Source organism: Chrysemys picta, chromosome 3 (genome assembly GCF_011386835.1).
Source record: "Chrysemys picta bellii isolate R12L10 chromosome 3, ASM1138683v2, whole genome shotgun sequence".
In the NCBI taxonomy this organism is placed as follows: Eukaryota; Metazoa; Chordata; order Testudines; family Emydidae; genus Chrysemys; species Chrysemys picta.
The window spans coordinates 126013947-126037125 of NC_088793.1; the positions used below are offsets into that span (position 1 = coordinate 126013947).

A 23179-nucleotide genomic window follows, 5' to 3' on the forward strand; every position below is an offset into this window, starting at 1 on the left:
CTTTTAAAAATAATCTTAACCTTGAATTGTGTCAAGGGAAAATAGTATGTAGCTCATGAGTGCCACCTATTGCATGTTTCTGGAAACAAGATACCAATCAACAATACATGTATACTAGTGTACAATATCTGCATCTTATGGTTAACCACTTTGAAGTTTCTTAACTCATCTTTTAAAATTTCTAATTACATATTTCATTTGGGGTTGCTTCATCTCCTGAACTTCCTACAACTTTCCCTTCATTTCTATAATTTACTACAAATAGATACAAAAATTTCTTTATAAACATACTGCAAAGAAGAATCACATACTGTAAAGTATTTGCATATCTTAATATATAGCATTAGTAATGCTTTACATGTTCAAGGCACTGCACAACCATTAATTAATTAATCATCACAAAATCTCTTCGAGGTAAATAAATAGTAATCTATAAAATACTTATCTTAACCATATTCCAAACATAATTTAATCAAAACCATTTGCTCCCTCATTTTTTTTGTTGAACAGTATTTTTTCAATAGTATTAACAAATGTTAAAACATTTAGAGAATCCTCAGTCTCTTTTTTGCCTTAAATCTGTGGTAACTCTGCATATAGAATTTAATTTGCATCGCCCTCCCTTAGTTGCATGTTTGCTTATCAACAGGTGTTGGATCAGCCCAACTCCTGTTTGGCTTACTCACACAAACAGTCCCATAAATTGAGTAATTAAGCAGAGCAGGATTTGGTCCCAAGAGCACTTTTAAAAACTACAATACCCACCTGCTGAAGTGAAAAAACAGATTGGCTCTGTCAGACGAGTACCCAGAAGTCACCTCCTACAAGACAGGCCCAACAAAGAAAATAACAGAACACCACTAGCTGTCACCTTCAGCCCCCAACTAAAACCTCTCCAGCGCATCATCAGAGATCTACAACCTATCCTGAAAGATGATCCTTTACTCTCACAGATCTTGGGAGACAGACCTGTCCTCGCTTACAGACAACCCCCCAACCTAAAGTAAATACTCACCAGCAACCACACATCACTGAACAAAACCACTAACCCAGGAACCTATCCTTGTAACAAACCCCGATGCCAACTCTGTCCACATATCTATTCAAGTGACATCATCATAGGACCTAATCACATCAGCCATACCATCAGGGGCTCGTTCACCTGCACATCTACCAATGTGATATATGCCATCATGTGCCAGCAATGCCCCTCTGCCATGTACATTGGCCAAACCGGACAGTCTCTACGCAAAAGAATTAATGGACACAACTCTGACATCAGGAATCATAATACTTAAAAACCAGTGGGAGAACACTTTAACCTGTCAGGTCATTCAGTGACAGACCTGCGGGTGGCTATATTACAACAGAAAAACTTCAAAAACAGACTCCAAGGAGAGACTGCTGAGCTGGAATTGATATGCAAACTAGACACAATCAACAAAGGATTGAATAAGGACTGGGAATGGCTGAGCCATTACAAACATTGAATCTATCTCCCCTTGTAAGTATTCTCACACTTCTTATCAACCTGTCTGTACTGGGCTAGCTTGATTATCACTTCAAAAGTTTTTTTTCTCTTACTTAATTGGCCTCTCAGAGTTGGTAAGACAACTCCCACCTGTTCATGCTCTCTGTATGTATATATATATCTCCTCAATATATGTTCCATTCTATATGCATCCGAAGAAGTGGGCTGTAGTCCACGAAAGCTTATGCTCTAATAAATTTGTTAGTCTCTAAGGTGCCACAAGTACTCCTGTTCTTTTTGTGGATACAGACTAACACGGCTGCTACTCTGAAACCATTTTTAAAGTGATTCTCAATTTTGGCTGTGGGTAATGTGCTGTTCATTGAACTGCATGTGCCTTTCCTAAAGTTCTGCTGCTTTTGCTATGAAACATTTTACTGAAATGAATGTTACTTAGTGAAGTGTAAACAACTGGGAGAACTACTCAGTTATATTAACAATAGAGTGGCTCAGAAACATTTTCACAAACTTTTTAATAAAAAATACCTGATTACATTGTAGTGATTTTTCAAAATTTTTCAAAACTAAATGTTTTTGAAACTTTTAAATTCTCCCCCCAACTGGAAAAAACACACACTCTCTCACTTTTCTTTCACTCCTTCCTTTTTCCCCCCAGCAGGAAAAAAAAGTATTGTTTCCACTTACACAAAACTGAAATGGGGGGGGGGGGGAAGTATTGAAAATCCCAAAAATATTCATAGGAAGTTTTTGAAAATGAAAAAATTCATTTTTAAATATTTCATGAAATATACTTATCTGTTTTCAACCAGCTGTAATTAAGATGTGAAAGTATCAAATTAATATAAAAGCAATTTTAATTATCTGAATTTATACTTTCAGTTTTCACACAGCAGAACCACCCATTATCCTAATTATTCTATACCAGAGGTTCTCAAACTGTGGTCCAGGTGGTCTGTGGATAGTTCTCTCTAAGGTGCACACCTGGGTGGCTGCACACGAGAGAATGAAGGGCCACCCACCTAATCAGTGGAACCACCCACCTAATTAGGTGCCTGGACCCTGGAGAAGACACACATGTAAGGTGAGCTGGCAGCCTTGGGGGGAATAGAGGGTAGGTAGGAGGGGGAAGTGGGGTAAGGGGAATTTGGGATATGCAAGGCTGTGGCAGCCAGAGAAAGAGGTGACTTTCCCCAGTTCCAGGGCTGTGGCTACTAGGGAGAGAGAGCTCTCCTTTCCAGCTTCAGCTCTGTGACAGGGGAGAGAAACCCCCTCCCTGCCCCAGCTTGGGGGCGGCCACAGCAGGGGAGAGAGGGCACATCCACTGCATTAGAAAGGTAAGACTACTGATATTAAAATATGAGTTGTGTGCTTTAAAAGTTGTTTATTATTAAGGGTTTTTTTAATATAGCACTTTTATCCAAAGTGCTTTACAATAGTTAGCTAACAGTACAAACAACATTTGGAAAGGTCATTAAGTGGTCCACGGAGACCCTCAGCAATTTTCAAGTGGTCCAAGGGAAAAAAAAAGTTTGAGAACCACTGTTCTACACCATTTTGCTGTTATGAGTCAAACTCAGATAGTGATTTAAACTATGCAGCTGGTGTAAATTGATCAGCAAAAAAGTGTGAAGTGATCAAGAAGCACTCTTTGCACGGATTTAGCATCCAGGCTCCATTTCAGCAAGGTGCTTTAAGCATGTGCCTAACTTTAAGCACAAAATTCAACCCTATTTGGCAATGCACTTAAACACCTGGTTAATGTCGGGCACGTGCACAATTTCCCCGAATTTCCAGAGACGCTTAAGCCCCACACTGATTTCCTTGAGGTCCATGGGGACTGTGCCTCCTTGAGCACTTTGCTGAAGAGGGAGGGGATTACTCACGTGCGCCAAGTGAGGCTGCCGTTTCACTGGAGCCGGGGCGGGGCATTGGGTAAGTGCCAGCCAGGGGAAATAATTCACTGGGGGAGCGTTAAGCGTGAATACCCTGGACAGGAACGACCGGGTCCTGTCCATATTGGTTAACCTCTTCCGTTATTCGCTGGTTTTCCAGCTGCACCCGGCCCCGCGCTCTCCACCCACGGTTACCCCAATACCCCAGCACAGCAGGGACGATGTTGAGCCCATGATACCAGGCAGCAGCCGCTAATCCGGGCCCGCCCCTGAGCAGCTCTAGAGACCCCGCGACTCCCCTCTTCCCGGGTAGGCTCCCCAACCCTGCCCCCGCCCCGCCCTTCCCTTTAAACCTCCCGCGCCCGCCAGCCAATCGCGGCGCTGCCTGTTAGCACCCGCACATTCCACGCGCCGGGCCCGAGACAGGCACTGAGCAGCTCCAGTCCCAGCCCGTCGCCTCTTGGGTGGCCAGTAAGTCGGCACGGCCGCGTGCCCACTCCCCTCCCGCCTGCCCTGACGTTAGCGCCTCTTCTCTTCCCCGCGGCGAATCTGCGCGACCCGTCCCGCCGCTAACATAGTTTGGACGGTTGTCAGGGAGAAACAAGATGGCGGCGGCGGAGGAGGACACGGAGCTGCGGGACCTGCTGGTGCAGACGCTGGAGAGCAGCGGGGTACTCAATAAAATCAAGGTACTGGCGGGGGAGGGGTTTGTCCCCTAGGGCGCGAGACACATGCGTGTGTTGGAGGGGGGAGCGGGCGGAGCCAACTGCACTAACGGTACTAACCGCCACTCCGCCCGCCCCGCGCCATGAGGGGGAGGCGGGGCCGGGGACTCGGTTCGCTTCGCTTCCTCCTGCGCCGCCCCTACCCCCGCTGGGAGCTGCTAGGCCCAACGCCGCCCCCGGGAGTCCGGGACGCGATCGCCGCACCTGCCTGGCCTACGGGGCCCGTGGGTTAGGCAGGAGCCGTGGCGAGCCTCTGCCCTGCGGGATGGCGCTAGGGGATCTTGCGCGCCCGGGGAGCGCCGCAGGCCTCGCCCCTGACCCACCCGGAGCGAAGTGCTCGTGAAACAAACGTTCCTGGGGGCTCGGTCGGTCCGGGCTCGCGCTGACCCGGCGCTGCGCTCGCTGCGTTGGGGGGGGGGTTGCTCCCCACGCTCGCGTGGCAGCTCCGGGCCCAGGGCGCGCCTGGCAAAGCCCAAGCAAAGCAGCAGCTGGAGCGGGTCTGCCCGCTCCTCGCCCTGCGATGCTGCAAGCAGAGCCGTCCAACGTCCCGGGTCAAATAGGGCCCCTTCTAAATGTCCGTGGGCCTGACCCGTGTTGCCTTATTGATGGATGCGTGTATTGATTACCGATTGATCTTTTCTATTGTATTGGTTAAAAAAGAATCGATCTCCTGAGGGTTACAGCTGCAGGAATAGTATTAGTATTAAGAGATCTAGGTGCACGCAAGAAACACTAAGCAGATAAACAATCCCACAAATACTAAAATACAGTAGCAGATAAAAAGAGGAGTCCCTGGCGTGTCAGTCATTATTTGCCTCATCCTTATCATCACCCATGGTTGTCATCTTGGTGTCTTCCCATGCATTTCTTCCTTCTGCACACAGGCCGGCCAACCCCTTTTATTCGGAGTCATGCTTGCACCCACTAAGGCTCATTCATATGCATAAGGGTTAGTGACTGCATGTTATAAACTGTGAGCCTTTCTTTGGTTGCTAGCCCTTGGGTTTCCTTTATATGAGGTTAACCACCTTGTTGGTTTCTCCTTGGGTCACATAATTTCTTCTAATTCTTTTAACATCCCCAGGTTGCAAATTGACATTCCCATTCAAAATAGACCTGTGAGGTTTCCCAGAATGCCAAAAGGATGAATTCTTTGTTTGTTTCTGGGTATCTTTTATTCTTGGCTGCACCTGTGTGTCTGAATTGAGCTGGAGCCTTGCAAATCCTGAGGACAGTCTCACTGTTTGGGCCTGACTCAAATATGGTTAAGGCTTGTGCATGCTACAAGGGAGAGCCATGTGTAACTGGGTTTGGGATTGGCCTCGTTGTAACTGAGCCCTTTGAATGGCTCATAGACTGGGCCTGTGTTCGCCAGGATACGAAGCTGTGGTTCTAGGGATTCCTGTCCAGACAAGAAGCTTAGACCAATACACCTCAATTGGGACCAGCATAATAAACCTATTGGGTCATCTATCTAGTCACTCTCCCAGTTGGAGTGTAAAATTAGCACCAAGGGATTTATTTGGGCAAATGTAAGGGGACTAGAAAAACCTGAAGTTGAAAAGGGTAAAGGGCCAGGTTTTTTATTCAGTCAATAAATCAACTTCCCAATTTGCATACCTCTCAGATATGCCAGAAGTCTAGTACTTCTTGGATGACTTTGCCCATAGTCAGACTTGCTTCTGGGCAATCACAAAGCTGTAGAAGTCCTTGCAACTCATCCGGAAATTCATTTTGACAAGGGTTTCACTCGCACCAAGTCTATGCTGCTTCGATTCTGGATATCAGTCCATGCACCTTTCATGATTGAAAATACACACTCTGAGTATGCGTTGCTTACGGGTATACTGAGCACGTATGACACCAGCTTTGCCATGTTCAGGAATTCAGTGTTACTGTCCTTGTTTCTCAGCACTTGAGACCAGAGTTCCCCAACTGAATAGTTTCCAGGTTCCAACTTGGAGTTGATGTCTTTGATGATACAGTATTCATCATAGAGCTGATCAAGATCCACTGTTTTCTGAAGGTTTACAGCTGTCACGGCTGCAGACAGATCCTTGTATTCGAATATCCTATTAACTTTGATGTTCAAACACTGGGTATTGAACAAGTAGCCAGTTGTTAAAAAATCAAACCATTTCTCCAAATATAGGATCGACACATTGTAAAATTTCATGAAGTCTTTCTGGAGACATGTAGCAGTGACAGGCAGCATCTCGGTTAATGCATTTTTAACTTTGGAGCCAAAGAATTTGTAATTTTTCTGTTGCTGAAGTTTAATTCTCAGAGTATTCATTATGGCATACACTTCACATGCTGTCATACTCTCATATTCCAAACAGAGCACATATCATTGAAGATTTTCAGGACATTCTGGAGGAAAAACAGATGAACCTAAACTTTGCTAGGCCCCTCACCTTGTTCACCGTTTTCCCTGACCAAGAACAGCATCTATAGAAATTTTGGGCACTTCTCACTGCCCAGAGAAACAAAGTAGCACTTAACAGCCTGACGCATATTTACAAGCCTGTTTACAGCTGGGAAAAGACTCAACCAGTGCGTCGGAACAGGGCGCAGTAAAGTGGCATACTCTATATCCACAAAGTCAAACATATCCTTCAATACTGCTACTCTCTTAGCAGAACTGCTGAAATGATTGAACATCTTAATCACCAGAGTCTCAATGTCAACTTGTAGGGTATTGCTAGCATGTTTCACGACGTTGTGCACAACACGGGCAGGCCAGTTTGCTGGCAAGATATTTTCATTTTGTTTTTTTAAATTCTGGTACACTGATTGTCGCTTTCCATAATTCACGTTTGCATTATCAGCACAGTAGGAAGACACTTTGTTTAGGTCTAGTTTATGTGTCACAAGTTTTTCAAGTAATGTGTTGCTTATTGCCTCTGCAGTCTCTTTGCTTTGCTCATAGAAGTCTAACAGTTTATCTTGGACCCCATTTTCAGGTGTCCAGTATCTCAGTGATAAGGGGAAAGTTTTCACATTGCCCTTGTTAGATGCACCTGTGGCAACTGAGAAATAGGGACCGTCTGGCTTGCTGAAGTCTTTTAAAAATTCTGTTGAGAGCGGTGACAGCACATTTTTGATCAATGCCTCCGCTTTAGTCCGGCCACAGCTGACGTGCTTCGTAATCGTTGAATCTGGATACAAGGTAGACGCCAGTTTAAGTTCACAGTCACACGAGCAATAGGAGTGTTGATGGACTACTGTGTGGTAAACTTGAGTTAGCTCAGTAGCAATAACCTTGTTGTTGAAGGATTCATTTGGCTTGCTGAAAAAATGTGAGACCAGGGTATTGCTCTTGTGAGTCTGGGTGTTTTGTCCGTGATTCTTTGATTCAGTATGATGCTTAACATCAGATTCACCGCCATGGCAAATGCTAAATTCTTTCCTGCATGCTTTACAAAAGGCTTTTGAATCACACTTATAGGATTTCCGAATCCATGTGTAAGTGGCTTCCCATTCTGTCCTGTATCTGCACTGTCTTTTTTTTGTTTTTTTGGTAGTTGGGTCCTCCCTTGCCGTTTCCATTTCAGGTGGGGTTTTTGGCTGAAGACCGTTAGCTAGATAGCTAGCCACTGATAATAACTGCTTCTTACATGTTATTATGTGCCCACTGTAGTTTGTCCTACGGTATGCACTGTGGTTCAGAATTGTAAACTACATATCCCAACCATAAATTTGCATTACACCGGAAAACAACCTGAAAAACCAAAATTGCCAGTAGATAACCGATCACAATTGGGTTTAATGAGGACATTCCCAATCAACTAATTTTCTATTTCGCTACCAAATGTTAAATTTTACCTGAAGATTGGGACAAATGGCGGCCCGATTGTACATCAAGCTGCCAGGTGCAATCCCTGCTTGCTAATGTGGGTAAGTGAACTGGGCAGCAGTTTAGCAGTGCTCAGCCCCAGCCTGCCCTGCGTAGAATCAGCATGTGCACAGGCAGGTGCCTCCTTTCCTTGGCTGTGCCATGAGCAAGGTGGACCGGTCTGCACACACTCTGCTGGGGAGGAGGATGCAGCCTCTGACACTTACCTCAGGGACCTACCGGCCGCTTCCTGGGAGCCACCTCAAGTAAGCACTGTCGGGACCCACCCCTGCATTCCCTACCCCCGCCTTCAGTTGAGGTGAGCAGCAGGAAGGCAGGGCCGGCCAGGGGCAATGGAGCATGCATGGCATGGCCAGAGGCACACTGGTCCGCGTGGCCCTGTGCTACCAGCATGCCCCTTCCTGTTGGGGGTGGGCACATGCTGCGCCACACAGCTCCCCTGCCTAGTGCCCCCTGGATCCATTATGCCTTGCACCCCCTGAACCCACTATGCCCAGAGCTCCCTCACAACAAATGCAGTGTTGTGCATACCACCACCCCTACCCAGCGCCCCTCCGCTCGTAGCCCCATCACAGCTGCCCAGCACCCCACACAGAACCCCCCCACTCGCTAGTTTCTCAATACACACAGATTTCCCCTCCCTCCCTCCCAGTGCCCTTCCCCACTGCTCCACCACCACAACTATACAATGCCCCACACAGACCCCCCCCCCCGCCCAGTGCCCTGATGCATACAGATCTCCCCCACTTCCCAGCACCTTCCCCCACAGGCCCCAACTGCCTAGCACCCCAAAACACACAAACCTCCCCCACTGCCCAGCGCCCTCCACACCCTCACAGCCCAGCACCCCCCCACACACACCTCCCAGACACTCACTATCACACCCTGCCCCCTTCCCTGGCCGCACTCACCAGTCCTGCTGGGAGGTCTCTGGCCCCTAGGCTGAGAGTGGCAAGGGGAGTCTCCAGACTCTCCACGTGCTGCGCCCACCACAAGCACGAGCTCCGTGGTTGGTGGCTCCCATTGGCTGGGAAAGGTGCCAATGGGAGCTGCAGAGCGGGGTTTTCAGGCACCGGCAGCAAGCAGAGCACCAGAGGGACCTGCCAGGGGGCGAGGTGGGGAGTCCTAGTGGCGCTTACCTGGAGCGGCTCCCAGGAAGCATCCGGCAGGCAGGTCCCTCGCTCCTAGGGTCGGGGTGGGGGGGTGGCTCTCTGCCTGCTGCCAGTGCCTGCAAGCCCTGCCCCTGCAGCACGCGGCAGAGACCTCCTCACCGCCTCTGTGCCTGGGGCTGCACTGCAGGCTCCTGCTGACAGGTGGGCACTGGGAGCTACCCCAGGAAGAAGAGGTGAGCGGCACCGGCGGCAGCATGCCGTCCTTCTCCACCAGATGGTCCCGATATTGGGACAAAGTGCGTCCCGACTGATGTAAAGTCAGGAGGCGGGACAAGTCCCCTAAAATTGGGACTGTCTGTCTGGTCACCCTACCAGAGGCCCTCTTCTTTTAGGGATGTTTGGAAGGAGTACCAAGGTGTCTAGAGAGAATTACTCATCCTGTATCATGGAGAACCACTGAGTTTGCCTCTTAACCTACCTAAGGAGCGGAGACTGGTACCCCCTTATGCACCAGTTCCTGTCTTCAATTCATAAACAATTAAGAGAATACTTCAAGTGTTCAGTCTGATCAGGGAATGCTTTGTTTAACCTGGCTGTTCCCTTCCTGCTGTAAGTGCATCTGGCTTCTATGGCATTGGTAAAGTGAGAGAGAAATCTGTTTGAAACCAACAAGGAAGTTAGGCGACTTGTAAAGAAACAAAATGAGGTAAACTTTAAATGTTAGGTACAGGTGGGGAAGTTAACCATACTCTTTAAATTTGTAAGAATAATATTATAATTACTTAGTTGATTTCTTAAAAAAAAAAGTAGCTTGTAAAAAAGTTGACTGATTCACAAGGGCTGTTTCCCAACATTCCCAGAAAAAATCAAGCACTTCATGAACTATTACTGTCAAATGCGATTGTAAACAATGAACATTCCCACTGAAGGGAAATCTTTGCTGGGAATATTATGTCCTGAGAAGCCTTCTACTAGAAAACTTTTATTATAGAAACTGCTGTGCCTGAAATATTGTCATTTCAACTTCTGTTGGGGGCAAAAACCCCAGTAATGTTCGGTCTTCTTAACTTGTGCTCAGAAAACATATATTGAGTAACACACCCCTGAGCGCTGCAGGTTTCAGCACTGTAAAGTGCCAGTGTAGACATTGCTCCAGTGGTGGGAGTTTACTTCCTTCATGGAGGTATTTATTTATTTATTTATTTATATATTTATTAAAGCTCTCTTCCAGCGCTATACCGCTACTACACAAGCCGCGTTAAAGCGCTGCCATGGCAGCGCTTTAACATTGCCAGTGAAGACGTGCCCTTAGTAACAATCATACAACACAATTCTCATAACTTCATATGTATTAATTTTATACATCTGTGGATAGAGAAATGACTTTCAGCAGATCATAACCTTTCCTCTGATACCTTACAAGCATGCTTTATGTGTAATATAATTATATACAGATGAGGAATATGGGGAGTTACAGGGTGCTCCCCCAAGGTACAGAATGTCATACCAAGTACACTATATCCACTGTATCATACTTGTCCACATGTTCCTTGATCTCCTCAAAGAATTCGAATAGATTGGTGAGGCATGATTTCCCTCTACAAAAGCCATGTTAATTTTTCCCCAACAAATTATTTTCATCTACATGTTTGATCGTTCTGTTCTTTACTATAGTTTCAACCAGTTTACCTGGTACTGAAATTAGCTTGACTGATCTGTGATTGCCTCTGGAACCCCCGCTGCATGGAAAGCCTTTGGGTCCAAGTTTCCATGCAGCTTACAGACAGTTCCATTTTGTGATGGTACCTTTTAATTTCCGTTTAACTAGTTCTCTCATTTTGTGTAGGTCCCCTTTCTGAAGTTAAATGCTAGTATGATGTGCTTCTTTGGTATTTCTCCCCACCACTACTCCCACAAGGATGTTAAATTTAATTTTGATATGGCCGATATTACTGAGCGGTTCAGCTATATTCACCTCTTGGACCAGACACCGTATTCCACTTAGGACTAAATCAAGAATTTCCTCTCCCCTTCTGGGTTCCAGGACCAGCTGCTCCAAGAAGGAGTCACTTATAGTATCTAGAAACTTTTATCTCTTCATCCCATCCTGAAGTGACATGTACTCAGTCAAGATGGGGATAGTTGACATCCCACATTATTATTGAGTTTTCTATTTTTATAGCCTTTCTAATCTGCCAAAGCATTTCACAGTCACCATCACCATCCTGGTCATGTGGTCAGTAGTATATTCCTACTGTTATACTCTTATTATTCAAGCATAGAATTTCCAGCCATAGAGATTCTGTGGTACAGTTTGATTTTAAGATTTTGACTATATTTGACTCTGGTTTCTTTCACATGTAGTGCCACTCCTGCACCAGCATGACCTACTCTGTCATTCCTATATATTTTGTATCCTTACCATGTCCAATTGAATATCCTCATTCCATCAACTTTCTGTGATGCCTATTATATCAATATCCTCATTTAATATCGGGCACTCAAGTTCACCCATCTTAGTATTTAGACTTCTGCCGTTTGTATACAAACACTTATTAAGTTTGTCACTTTTTAGGTGTCTGCCATGATCTGATGTAGTTGAATGGGACTCTCTTTTATTTGACTGTTTCTCTTCGATTCCTGTCTGTGCTTTATCAATTTCTAGCCTGTCCTCCTTACTAGAATATAGACTCCCCATTAATAGATGCTCCCCTAAGGGATGTCTCTGTCTGAACTGTGCGCTGCTCTACAGCTGTTTGCTTTCCCCCAGCCTTTATTTTAAAAACTTCTCTACAATTCTCTTTTTAATTTTATATGCCTGCAGTCTTGTTCTGTTTTGGTTTAGGTGGAGCCCATCTTTCCTGTATAGGCTCCTTTCCCAAAGGGTTCCCCAGTTTGTAATAAACCTAAACCCTCCTCCATACACTATTGTCTCATCCATGCACTGAGACCCTGCATGTCTGACTAACTGGCCCTGCACGTGGAACTGGAAGCATTTCAGAAAATGCTGTCATGCAGATCCTGGACTTCAATCTCTTACCTACCAGCTGATATTTGGCCTCCACAACCTCTCTCCTACCTTTCCCTATGTCATTGGTACCTACATGTACTATGACCACCAGCTCCTCCCAGCACCGCACATATCTACCTAGATAACTTGAGAGATTTGCAACCTTTGCACCCAGCAGGCAATTCACCATCTAAATGGATGAAGGTTCATTAAAGGTATGATTTTTTTTTTTCAACAAACGCAAGTATAGAACAAAATGCTGTACTTTGGAATATTGTATGAGGGACGTAGGGAAACTCAAACATAAGGAAGTATTCATGCAAGACTTAAATTTGAATGTTCAAGAAGAAAAATTGATGAATGAATGAAAATGAATAAAAAAAAAGCAATACTCATTTTACAGAGATTGTTTTATACCTTGAATACTGCTCAGATTCACGCGTTTAGATTCTGTTGCATGTCTCCTGACCAGACACTGCAGAAATATCCATACCTTACTATTAACATTTTCTTAAGCTTTGAGTGTGTTGTTTGTGTACGTTTCCTTGTCATAGAAATGTATATTAAATGTGGGCATTTCAAAGACATAAGGGACTTAAATGTCCAACTTGTATTCAAAATTAATAGGAATTAGGTGCCCAGTCCCCCTAGGCAGTGTTTAAAAAAAAAAAAAAAAAAAAATCCCACCCTGACAATAGAAATGACCTAATACACCATGCACTGTGGAACCTCAGAGTTACGAACAATAGCATTTTTCTTCTGCATAGTAAAGTTTAAAAGCTGTATTAAGTCAATGTTCAGTTTTAAACTTTTGAAAGAACAACCATAATATTTTGTTTAGAGTTACAAACCTTTTAGAGTTACGAACAACCTCCGTTCCCAAGGTGCTCATAACTCTGCAGTTCTACTGTAGTTCACATTCCTATTCTTGTTTCTTCTCTTTGTTTTTTTAGATTGTGAAAACTCTTCTTTCCCAGCCCCAAGCCACGTTGCATATAGCTTTAGTTTAATATAATGATGACATTTAGGTGTATTACATTCAATACAAGTACCTCCGAAAGAAGCTGGGGTCAGTTTAAACAAATACCTGGCAGGCTACTTGTTGCTTCTTATATTCGAATTGTGGGGAGAAAATAGTGACTGCAAAAATAGTTTCTTTTTTAATTTGGTAGGCAGAACTACGAGCAGCTGTATTTTTGGCACTTGAAGAGCAAGAAAAAGTAGAGGTAAGGAGATAAAATAATGTAATTTCTACTTCAGCTTTCAGTAAATGCTTAATGCAATAAAAAGTACAAAAATACAAATAAAAAGTTCGTTTTTTTGTCACCTTGCCAAAAGTATGTTGATAATCTTAAATTCTTACTGATTTCAGTGGTAACAGGATCAGGCTTTAAATATGACAACAGAAATACCAAAGATTTTACTCAACATTTTCTAGTTTTTTTAGATGTTTGCGTCACAACAGTGACACAAAGATTCACAGAAAAATATACACTGTCTCTTTTCTATTTTTTACTTTTTATAAGATCTGGTTAGATTCATAACATCTCATTTACAATTGGTTAGCTCTCTTGGGTAAATATTGATCTTGGCTAGTTTTCAAATAGCATGTTATCCAGTTGTCCAGAATAACTCTAAAGAGGATAGGAAAGAGACAAGGTGAATGAGGTAATATGTTTTATTGGACCAGATTTTGTTGCTGGAAGAGACAAGCTTTTGAGCTTCACAGGTCCCTGAAGAAGAGCTCTTGTCTCTTCCACCAGCGGAAGTTAGTTCAATAAAAGATACTAGCTCACCCACCTTATCTCTGTCACATCCTGGGACCAACACGGCTGCAACAACTCTACAAACATCTAAAAAAGATACTCCAGTCCATCAAGTGTGTTCATAAATTCTTTTAAAATGCTTCTTATTTACCCGATCAATATCATATCTGATCATAACAGACTTCTGAAATGTAAAAGATGGAAATACTTTCAAAAAGCACATTATGAAAAATCAATTAATGCATGCAGTTGCCAAGAGTACTTCTGCATTTTTTAAAAAACATTTTGAAGGAACTCATGTATAAGCTTACATTTAAAATTAGGGCCTTTGAATTCTAAATATAAAGTTTTAAGAAAATATATTTCTCATTTGCAAGTTTCTGTGCTTTTTGTGCTTCTGGTGACTCTGCAGCAATAGTTAACACAGACAAAGGCTGTCCCTGGAGATGTACAGACATCATTATTAGACTGATTCATGAACAGTGATATTTTGGTATGCTGGTGATCTTGGTTTAGAATTTGGCATTATCTAAATTGTATAGTGATTTTTCAAACTAAAAACTGCATGTCAATTTCTCCTTGATTTTAAAATGTAAGTTAAATAGAACAGATCTAGTAGGAGAAATTAGCACTTAAACACTTGCAGGAAAGTATTGCAAAAAATAGAAAATAAAATTATTGTTTAGTAATCCCATGTTAACTAATAGTTTAGTCCATATTTTGCCTGAAGAATCTGCAAATTCTATTTAAAAAACAGAGCGAGTGCAAAATAGTAGGGCTGTCAAGCAATTTAAAAAACTAATCACGCAATTAATCATACTGTTAAACAACAATAGACGTTCGTATGCCCCTTCATGATATCTGGCACGGAGATAGCTTGCAATGCTGGTTACAAAAGTCCCATGCGAATGCCTGGTCTCACTTTCTGTTGACGTTGTAAATAGGAAGAGGGCAGCATTCTCTTCTGTAAATGTAAACAAACTTGTTTGTCTGAGTGATTGGCTGAATAAGAAATTGGGCTGAGTGCACTGTAGATTCTAAAGTTTTATTTTTTGTACATAATTCTACGTTTGTAAGTTCAACTTTCATGATAGAGATTGCACTACAGTACTTGTATGAGGTGAATTGAAAAATACTGTTTCTTTTATCACTTGTACAGTGCAAATATTTGTAATAAAAATAATAAAGTGATCAGTGTACACTTTGTATTCTGTGTTGTAATTGAAATCAATATATTTGAAAATGTAGGAAAACATTCAAAAATATTTAATAGATTTCAATTGGTATTCTACTGTTTAACAGTGCGATTAAAACTGATTAATCACAATTAATTTTTTTTTGAGTTAATGGGGTGAGTTAACCGTGATTAAGCAACAGCCCTACAAAATAAAATTGGCAAACTTCTATTTTTCAGTACTTGTTTTGCTCAACTTGTAATTTTTTTAACTGTATGGAAAAACATAAAAATCTGTAACCTGCTGAGAGTATTCCTACCTATGATGATGTTTCTGTAGCCAAACTATAATCCCCTGGGGGATTATAACAGAAATATCAAGACAGCCTTAATTATGGCTGCTAAATGTGCTGCTTTGCTAATTACTACTAGTACACTTAGTCTAAAAGTACATTTTATTTGGTAAAATAGATTATTTAAGCTGTTTATTATACTAGTGAGGCCTGTATGCCCAAAACTCTTGATGAGGTGTTAAATTTCTTTGCAGCACAGGGAAATCCTTATTAATTGTCCTTGATTTTTCATCTTTCAACAGAACAAAACACCCCTGGTAAATGAAAGCTTGAAAAAGTTTCTAAGTACAAAAGATGGTAAGCTTCCCTGTTCATTAACTTATACATTCCTCAGATATTGACAAATATTTTGAAGAAAATGAATCCATTTGCTCTTGTTTTTGCAATATGATCCTGATGTTGGTCATAAACGGATTTGCAGTAAAGATAGAAGCCAGTCCTGCTCCTATTAGATAAATATCAAAACTACCATTGCACATGCTGAAGTCAAGATTGAGTCCAGAGTTTTTAAAACTGATACACCGCTACCTTGATATAACGCCACCCGATATAACACAAATTTGGTTATAATGCGGTAAAGCAGTGCTTCGGGGCGGACAGAGCTGCGCAGTCCGGTAGATCAAAGCAAGTTCAATATAATGCGGTTTCACCTATAACGCGGTAAGACTTTTTGGCTCCCGAGGACCGCGTTCTATCGAGGTAAAGGTGTATTCTGTTGTTGCCATAGTTTCAGTTGAGAGGACTGATTTCTGTAGGTATTTGAATTAATTGTCGAGGAAATTTTTTCCCATTGTTTTGTCATTTGTTGATTTACAATAATTCAATTGAGCCTTTTTAGCGCAGCAGAAACAGCAACCTGAAGCTGTAATACGAAAAATAGATTGTAGAGCTACAGCATTAAAAGTGTGTGTGGGACAGACACCAAGATTAAGATGTCTTTGAGCTAGATTTTTATTTTATTTTTTTTATTTTATTTTTTTTAAAGATTAAATGGGGCATGAATTTCTGAAGGAGCTTTGAGTTTTGCTCCAGTAGTTTTGGTTTAATTTAAATGTCTTCCTTATTTGGACTGAGAATTAGGTAGTTAAATACCTAAACCAGACCTGCAGAATTATGGGTGGGACAGAGGAGACCAGATTGAGGATCTCTTAAAAATCAGGTCCTTAATATAAGAGCATTTAATTCCGTTTGATGTACCAATTTTTTTTTCCCTTTTTCTTTTTAGGTCGCTTGGTTGCTGGTCTTGTTGCAGAATTTCTTCAGTTTTTCAATCTTGACTTTACATTGGCTGTTTTTCAGCCTGAATCAAGCACAGTAAGGAAGATATTGTTTTTAATCATATGCTAACTTGACTGTTAGACTCCGAAATGAACAAATGCAGAAGCTTTATTGGATTTTGGTCTATACCTGTTACTCAAATTTGTATGCTAAATATCAGCTGTACATGCATCTCTACACTAACCCAAGCCATAGACTGTCACAAGTACAGAAAAGGGATGCTTATGTAATTGAGGGGGGGGGGGGGGGGGGGACCTATGAATAATCAAAGTTGACTCTGCTAAAAGCATATGTGCTTCATCAATTCTTTTCTACCTCAGTCATTTTTAAATAAATTAGTTTTGTCTGTGGGGCTATCTGTGCTCATAATAGTCAGGGATTCTATTAATCAAATAGTGACATTCCTTTAGCCTGTGTGCCAAATTTCATGTCTGTATCAATGCAGCAATACTGAATTGAGAGTAAAATAACTCACTGTATAATGCCAAAAAGTGGTTGTGCTGTAAGAGAAACTGGAGGAAAAACAAGTGATTGTATGCAAGTGAGCCAAAGAACACAATAGGCAACAAGGTTACCTGCTTGGGGTGTTGGCCTACAATTCTGTTACAAGAGAAGGAGACTAAAAATGGCTCTTTTTGTTTGTTTTGTTTGTTTATTTATTAAAGTAGTACTATATTTAGTTATGTCTTCTAAACACTTTTTCAATTATAAAATACTTATATATGACCTGGATTATTTCTAATTGAAAATATTTTTCATCTCTTTTAAAACAAACGTTTATTCCTTCACAAAGTTTTTATTCTTATTGATCACTTTTCAGTTTCGTTTTCTAGAATCGTTGCTAAACTAGTTATTTAAGCTTGAATTTGAGCAAGAATGAATTTTTTTTACATGTGAATGGAATATTGATTTCATATCCATTTTAAAAAGTGGCTAGATATAAGATATTTGTTAATTCAATCTAGATAAACAGATAAAAACTGTATCTGAGGGGTAGCCATGTTAGTCTGAATCTGTAAAAAGCAACAGAGGATCCTGTGGCACCTTAGTCTTAAAGGTGCCACAGGACCCTCTGTTGCTTTTTACAGATAAAAACTGGTGATTCATATTAAATCCTAGTGGAAGGACTTTTGCCCTGTTTCACAGAAGAAAATTCAGAAAAATCTTCTCCCACTGACTTAATCCTAAAACTACCTAGACTCCCATGCTGTGCCAAATGTCCTCAGCTCCATGTGTCTTCAGAATCAGCTCCGATTAAGAGGAGCTTGTATACTAGAGAAATGGCACTTCCTACTAACAGATTTCTCCCTCGATGTCTCTAGAGTCACATCTGCTGAGTTCAGAAGCCAAAAATGCTGTTACTACACTGCTTCTGTTAGCCCTACAGAACCAACATAGCTGAGAATGCAGGCTGAGTTTTCTTTGTTGTGTGTTATCAACAGTTTTTTTTTTTTTTTAACTAAGATGCAATCAGTTCTACCTCTGCAAACTTAAGGAAGAGCATAGTTTGCTATTGATTAATGAAAAGAAAAAGACCCAGCTTGACTCTCAGGGTAGGTCTATATTTACCTCCGGGTCCGGCGGTAAGCAATCGTTCTTCTGGGATTGATCTATCGCGTCTTGTCTAGATGCGATAAATCGATCCTGGAAGTGCTCGCCGTCAACGCCGGTACTCCTTCTCCGCGAGAGGAGTACGCGGAGTCGACGGGGGAGCCTGCCTGCCGCGTCTGGACCCGCGGTAAGTTCGAACTAAGGTACTTCGACTTCAGCTACGTTATTCACATAGCTGAAGTTGCATATCTTAGTTTGAAGTGGGGGGTTAGTGTGGACCAGGCCTCAAAATCCAAGTTGAGATTGGGGGACTGGCATTTTTGGGGTGTGGGAAAGGTGGGAATCTTTGTTTGTAAAATGAGCAGATTTGATAAGGAGCTGTATTAAAATAAAATAAATATAGAATTCCACAATGGCACATTTACAGTCATTTTTCAGATTATAATCTCTTTTGAATTCTGTTTCTCTTTTAGTAACTTTCCATAATTTATTTACTGTATTTGCTATTGATTTTGTTTCCTCACAGCACACACTCTTATACGATCATAGAGTAAAGTAATACATTGTGTACAGTTATTTCTGTATTAGTAGACCCCTAATTTAATGGGATTGAGTAATTCAGATGATTAGAAGGTTGTATAGATGTTTTCAGATCAAGTTTTTTGATTTGAGTAAAGCCAGGCCTTTATGGACTAAATGATTATATAGTTGTGATGGCTCATCAAGTTGCCTATGTGAAATATGTTGGCGATTTTAGTCTGTTTTGAATGAGATGATGTCTACATCACAAGTAAAATTTAGTGTTTGATTTCCCTGTATTTTTGAAGAGAGGGCTACAGCTCCCATTAAGTCACCTTAAGAATTTAAAAGAGGAAGGATGCTATTTGTAGGCATTCTGTACTCATGTTAGTGAAACTTGGACAAACCATACTATCACATTTTTGTGTCTCAGCTACATGTGTAAAAGTTGAATTTAGAGCTTACCTTTGTTCATTTTTTATTGAACTGATTTACAAGCTATTCTATAATCTTGTCACTGATGTTGAGAACAAAGGAATTTGGAAAAAAGATTAGGACAAATTTTCATCTGGGTCGTTAGTTAAAATCGGATTTTTTTGGACCCATAGAGGCTGGAAATTAAGGCTTTGATTCTGCATACTGCTCCACATAGGTGAAGCCATGTGCTTGCACAGTTCCATTGAAGTCACTGAAACCCTGCGTGGAGGCCGTGGTCCATTTGTGCTGAGCTTGTTGCAGAATCATTGGTTGAAGTATGGTATGACCCAGTTTTAAAAGGTAATAGACTAAAATAACTTCAATATAAAATTATTTTAATCTGAATTATGTGTTAAGTGACGTGGAATATTATTTGTTTTGGTTTGTAAATTCTATAATGTGGTATAAAATAAAGTTGCTGTTTAGTGTCAGCTAGTCCTGATATGTACATGATTACAATTGGGAAATCTTGATTGGTTGGTCAAATTGTTGCTGTGCTAACTTCTAAAAGTTTACCACTTTCATTTGAGTTAAAGGTTATATGCTAACTTTTTTCCAGCTAAATGGGCTTGAAGGGCGAGAGAATTTAGCCCGAGATTTAGGAATTATAGAAGCCGAAGGTACTGTAGGTGGCCCCTTATTGTTGGAAGTGGTCAGAAGATGTCAGCAGAAAAAAGGTTCCAGTAGTGGAGAAGTAAGTATTGTTAAAATGCATTACACCTTTTTTACAATTTACATTTTTAGGTAGTTTATAAACTATTTATCTTCTCTTAGGGATGAACTGTTGGAATACTTTGTATGGAAATAGTATCTTAAGAGAGAGTTTCCATCTTCAGGATTTTCATTCCTGGGTCTTAGCTTTTAGGGTATTTTGACCCTTGAGGGCAGTAATAGATAGAATGGGCAAGCCCCCTACTGGTAATCATTTGCCATTTCTTGACACCTATAAATATCACCATCTAAATGTTCCAGACAGTTCCTTTGGTTGCAATTTCCATGATAAACCAGTACAAAATAAACACACAAGCAAGAATATACCTCAAATTAAAAAAAGACAACAAATCCATAAATATTTTCATTTCTGAGTGGAAGTGAGTGAGAGCCCTACGAGGCTGTATCTTCAGAGAAGACAAATTACATGTAAGTATTTTTATCTTTATTTAGCAAGATACCATCTATGCAGAATTCTCACTCTTGGGGAGTAAGTAGCTTGAGAGATGTCCCAAAAGAAGAAGAAAAATGGATAAAGCTGCAATGAGTAACAGCAAGGCCAATGCCAGCAGTGTGGATTTTTCTTTTATTTTTCTTTTACTAATCTATGAATATATGGCTTGATCCTGCTCCATTGAACCCGGTGTGAGTTTTGCCATTGTCTTCAATAGGAGCAGGATCAGACCTATGAAGAGGCTTTTTAATCATCCAATATATAAACGATATTTTAGTTTATAAGAGGTGTCAGCAATTAGTGAGAAACTTTGTACAAAAAAAATCAGTGAACTGAGAATAAGGAACCATTCCAAAAGAAACTAATATTTTTAGGGGAGTGGAAATAAAAGGGCTACAAGAGTTTGCTTGAGAAATCTTTTCCAAAGAAATGGAGAACAGAGAGTCTGAAACAGGATTCCATTCTGGAAGCTGTATCAAAGCAACAGTGCTTTGAAAATATGTGGTGAAGATCATGTTGTTGCTTTACAGATGTCTGCAGTGGAGACGCATCTGAAGCAGGCTGTGTCAGTAGCATATGCAGTTATAGCTCTTTCATTTCCTGATCTTTGAGGTTTTTAACTGTGCAAACTTAAAATTCTCAATGCTTTTTATGGTATATACACCTACAATACATGGCACTTAAATACTATGCTCACTGGTGTATTGGATTATATGTAAGCACAGATGTCCATTTTACTGTAAACAGTAGCCTAAAAGAACAAAATAAAACACTGAATATTTTTAAAAACCTGCCTTCTATATAGTACATTCTTATGAAGTGCAACTTTCGCATGGCCTCCAACCAAGAGAACAAAATCCTCTATCTTACCAAACTTCAACTTTAGGTCTATCTTAATTGAGTTACATTTGGTCAAAATTATGTTCTGCTTTTGAGATAACTCATTAAGCATTTATATTTGAATATATATTTAAGAAATACTGCTTCCTTTCCAAAACAGCTACAGCATTGCCAGTTCTAACTTCTCCCTCCTCCTTCGGGGCTAGATCTGATGGTAGCCAAGTGTAAGTTATAGGAAAGTTGTATAAGAATCTCTGCTCCTTTCTCTAGGCTCCCTGTGGCATCAGTTGCTGCTTCCTTTCTTACAGTTGGTTCATGTGAAACACTTCAGCGTCACAACTGCCTTCCTAGTATCATCGCTCAATCAGAAACGAATTCAGCAGTCCCACAAGCTGTGGGTTTCTATGTGTTTGTTGTCTGGAGAGACTCTTTGTTTAATTCATCTCTTGCAGCTTTTATTTTTAAAGTCAAGAAACATGTATACAAGCTGGTTTTTGTTAAAATAGGAAAATCCGAATATGTAAACTTAACCCTGTCACTAGCATAAACTAAAGATATTTTGGTCAAATGTGTGAAAAAACACCCCCCTGACAGACAGACAGCGTCCACAATGAAAAGCACCAATGTGGACAGTGCTTTGTCGGTGGGAGATGCTTTCCTGCCAACAAAGCTTTTGGGGGGTGGTTTTATTTTGTCGGAAGGAGAGCTCCCTTGCCAACAAGGTGGGGCTACACTGTGTACCTTACAGCCGCACCAGTATAGCGGCACCGCTGTGCTACTGTAAAGTACAAAGTGTAGATATAGCCTTAGTTCTTTTTACATTTTTTTTTCAAAATAGATTTAATTACTAGAATGTCTTTATAGAAAATGAGAACAGCTTTCCATTATGATTAGGAATGGAATGAGATTCTGTACAACTGCTAAATCAAAAATGTTCTCTATCTACTGTGCTTCATCATAAAGTGTTATGATAACAGCAATTTAATATAATAAGAAAAATATTCAACATGTGTTAAGAAGATGCAATGATGAATTCTGATTTTTTGATCCTGATGCAATCAACAAACAAACATTCAGTGTGAGCTGTAGATTAATTTACTACTTGGTTTCTAATTTAGCTTCAGTCAAACACTTGTGACTGGTTAGTGTTTATGCAGTGTACTATGTGCAGTATAAAAGATATTCTCTCACCCACCTTGTCTCTCTGGTTAGTGTTTAATTAACTTTTGGCACATTCCTAGTTGTAACGAAAATCTGTACTATCTGTTAATCTGAAATATTGCTTTTCTGTTTAAACTGGTTGTATTTTTCATCAGAAGTATTTCTAAAAGAAAACTGAAGCATTTGTATGACAAAATATTCACTGAGATGAATATAGTGAAGTTAGAGGGGATCTCCAAATTTAATGGGGTCTGCGCTGTAAGCAGAGAGAATGAAATCCAGGCGATAGCATTTATTATCATTCCTGGTCAGGATAGTCATTTAAATGAAAGAATGTTTACCAGACTTTCAGAAGTAGTGCATTCAGCTCTTTCACTTACACCAAGAATGTGTTTAAATACGCACTAATAAATTAACCAGAAGAAAACTTAATTTGAAAATAGTTCTGGCTTAGAATTGCTAAAGTGGCTGCACAATGTCACAATTTGTATATAGTGAAGGGCAAAGAGTTTTGCACCCTTTGTTGTCATCATCTGGCATTCTGACACAGTCTTATAGAATCTTAAGTATGTTGTTTCTTTGTGCAACTTTGGTTTAGGTAGCTCCAGTTCTGTCTGACATGCGTTCTTCACCAAAATCACCTGATGGAAGATCAATTACACATCCAATATCAAGTAAGGTAAGTTAGCTACATAAAAGGAAACGCTAAATAATGTAACATTTTTGGTTAAAGTGCATTAAAAAGAGGGTTTTTTTAATGTAAAAGACTATTATTGCAGAAATGCTGACTGATTCATTTAGCAGG

General features: G+C 41.0%; 2 protein-coding genes across 15 annotated transcripts in view; one reads left to right on the forward strand and one right to left on the reverse strand.

The window, feature by feature from the left end:
- Positions 1–3507, reverse strand: part of RNASET2 (ribonuclease T2) — a 77239-nt gene extending 73732 nt beyond the window's left edge. Inside the window, exon 1 of the mRNA XM_065590450.1 lies at positions 3376–3507. The gene's annotated coding sequence lies outside the window, so the exon portion shown is untranslated. The remainder of the gene's footprint in view (positions 1–3375) is intronic.
- The window catches only part of CEP43 (centrosomal protein 43), a 51577-nt gene continuing 30927 nt past the window's right edge, over positions 2530–23179 (forward strand). For 2 of the 14 annotated variants that reach the window (XM_005303924.5, XM_005303929.4), the window contains exons 1-6: positions 3852–4073; positions 13263–13316; positions 15626–15680; positions 16609–16697; positions 19768–19902; positions 22973–23053. In XM_005303924.5, the coding sequence (XP_005303981.1) occupies positions 3990–4073; positions 13263–13316; positions 15626–15680; positions 16609–16697; positions 19768–19902; positions 22973–23053 (498 nt within the window). In that variant the 5' untranslated portion in view covers positions 3852–3989. Of the gene's footprint in view, positions 2574–2807; positions 2827–3295; positions 3425–3465; positions 3694–3777; positions 4074–12168; positions 12306–13262; positions 13317–15625; positions 15681–16608; positions 16698–19767; positions 19903–22972; positions 23054–23179 lie in introns of those variants that run through there. The other 12 variants (XM_024112157.3, XM_065590449.1, XM_065590440.1 and 9 more) reach the window with 11 other exon arrangements.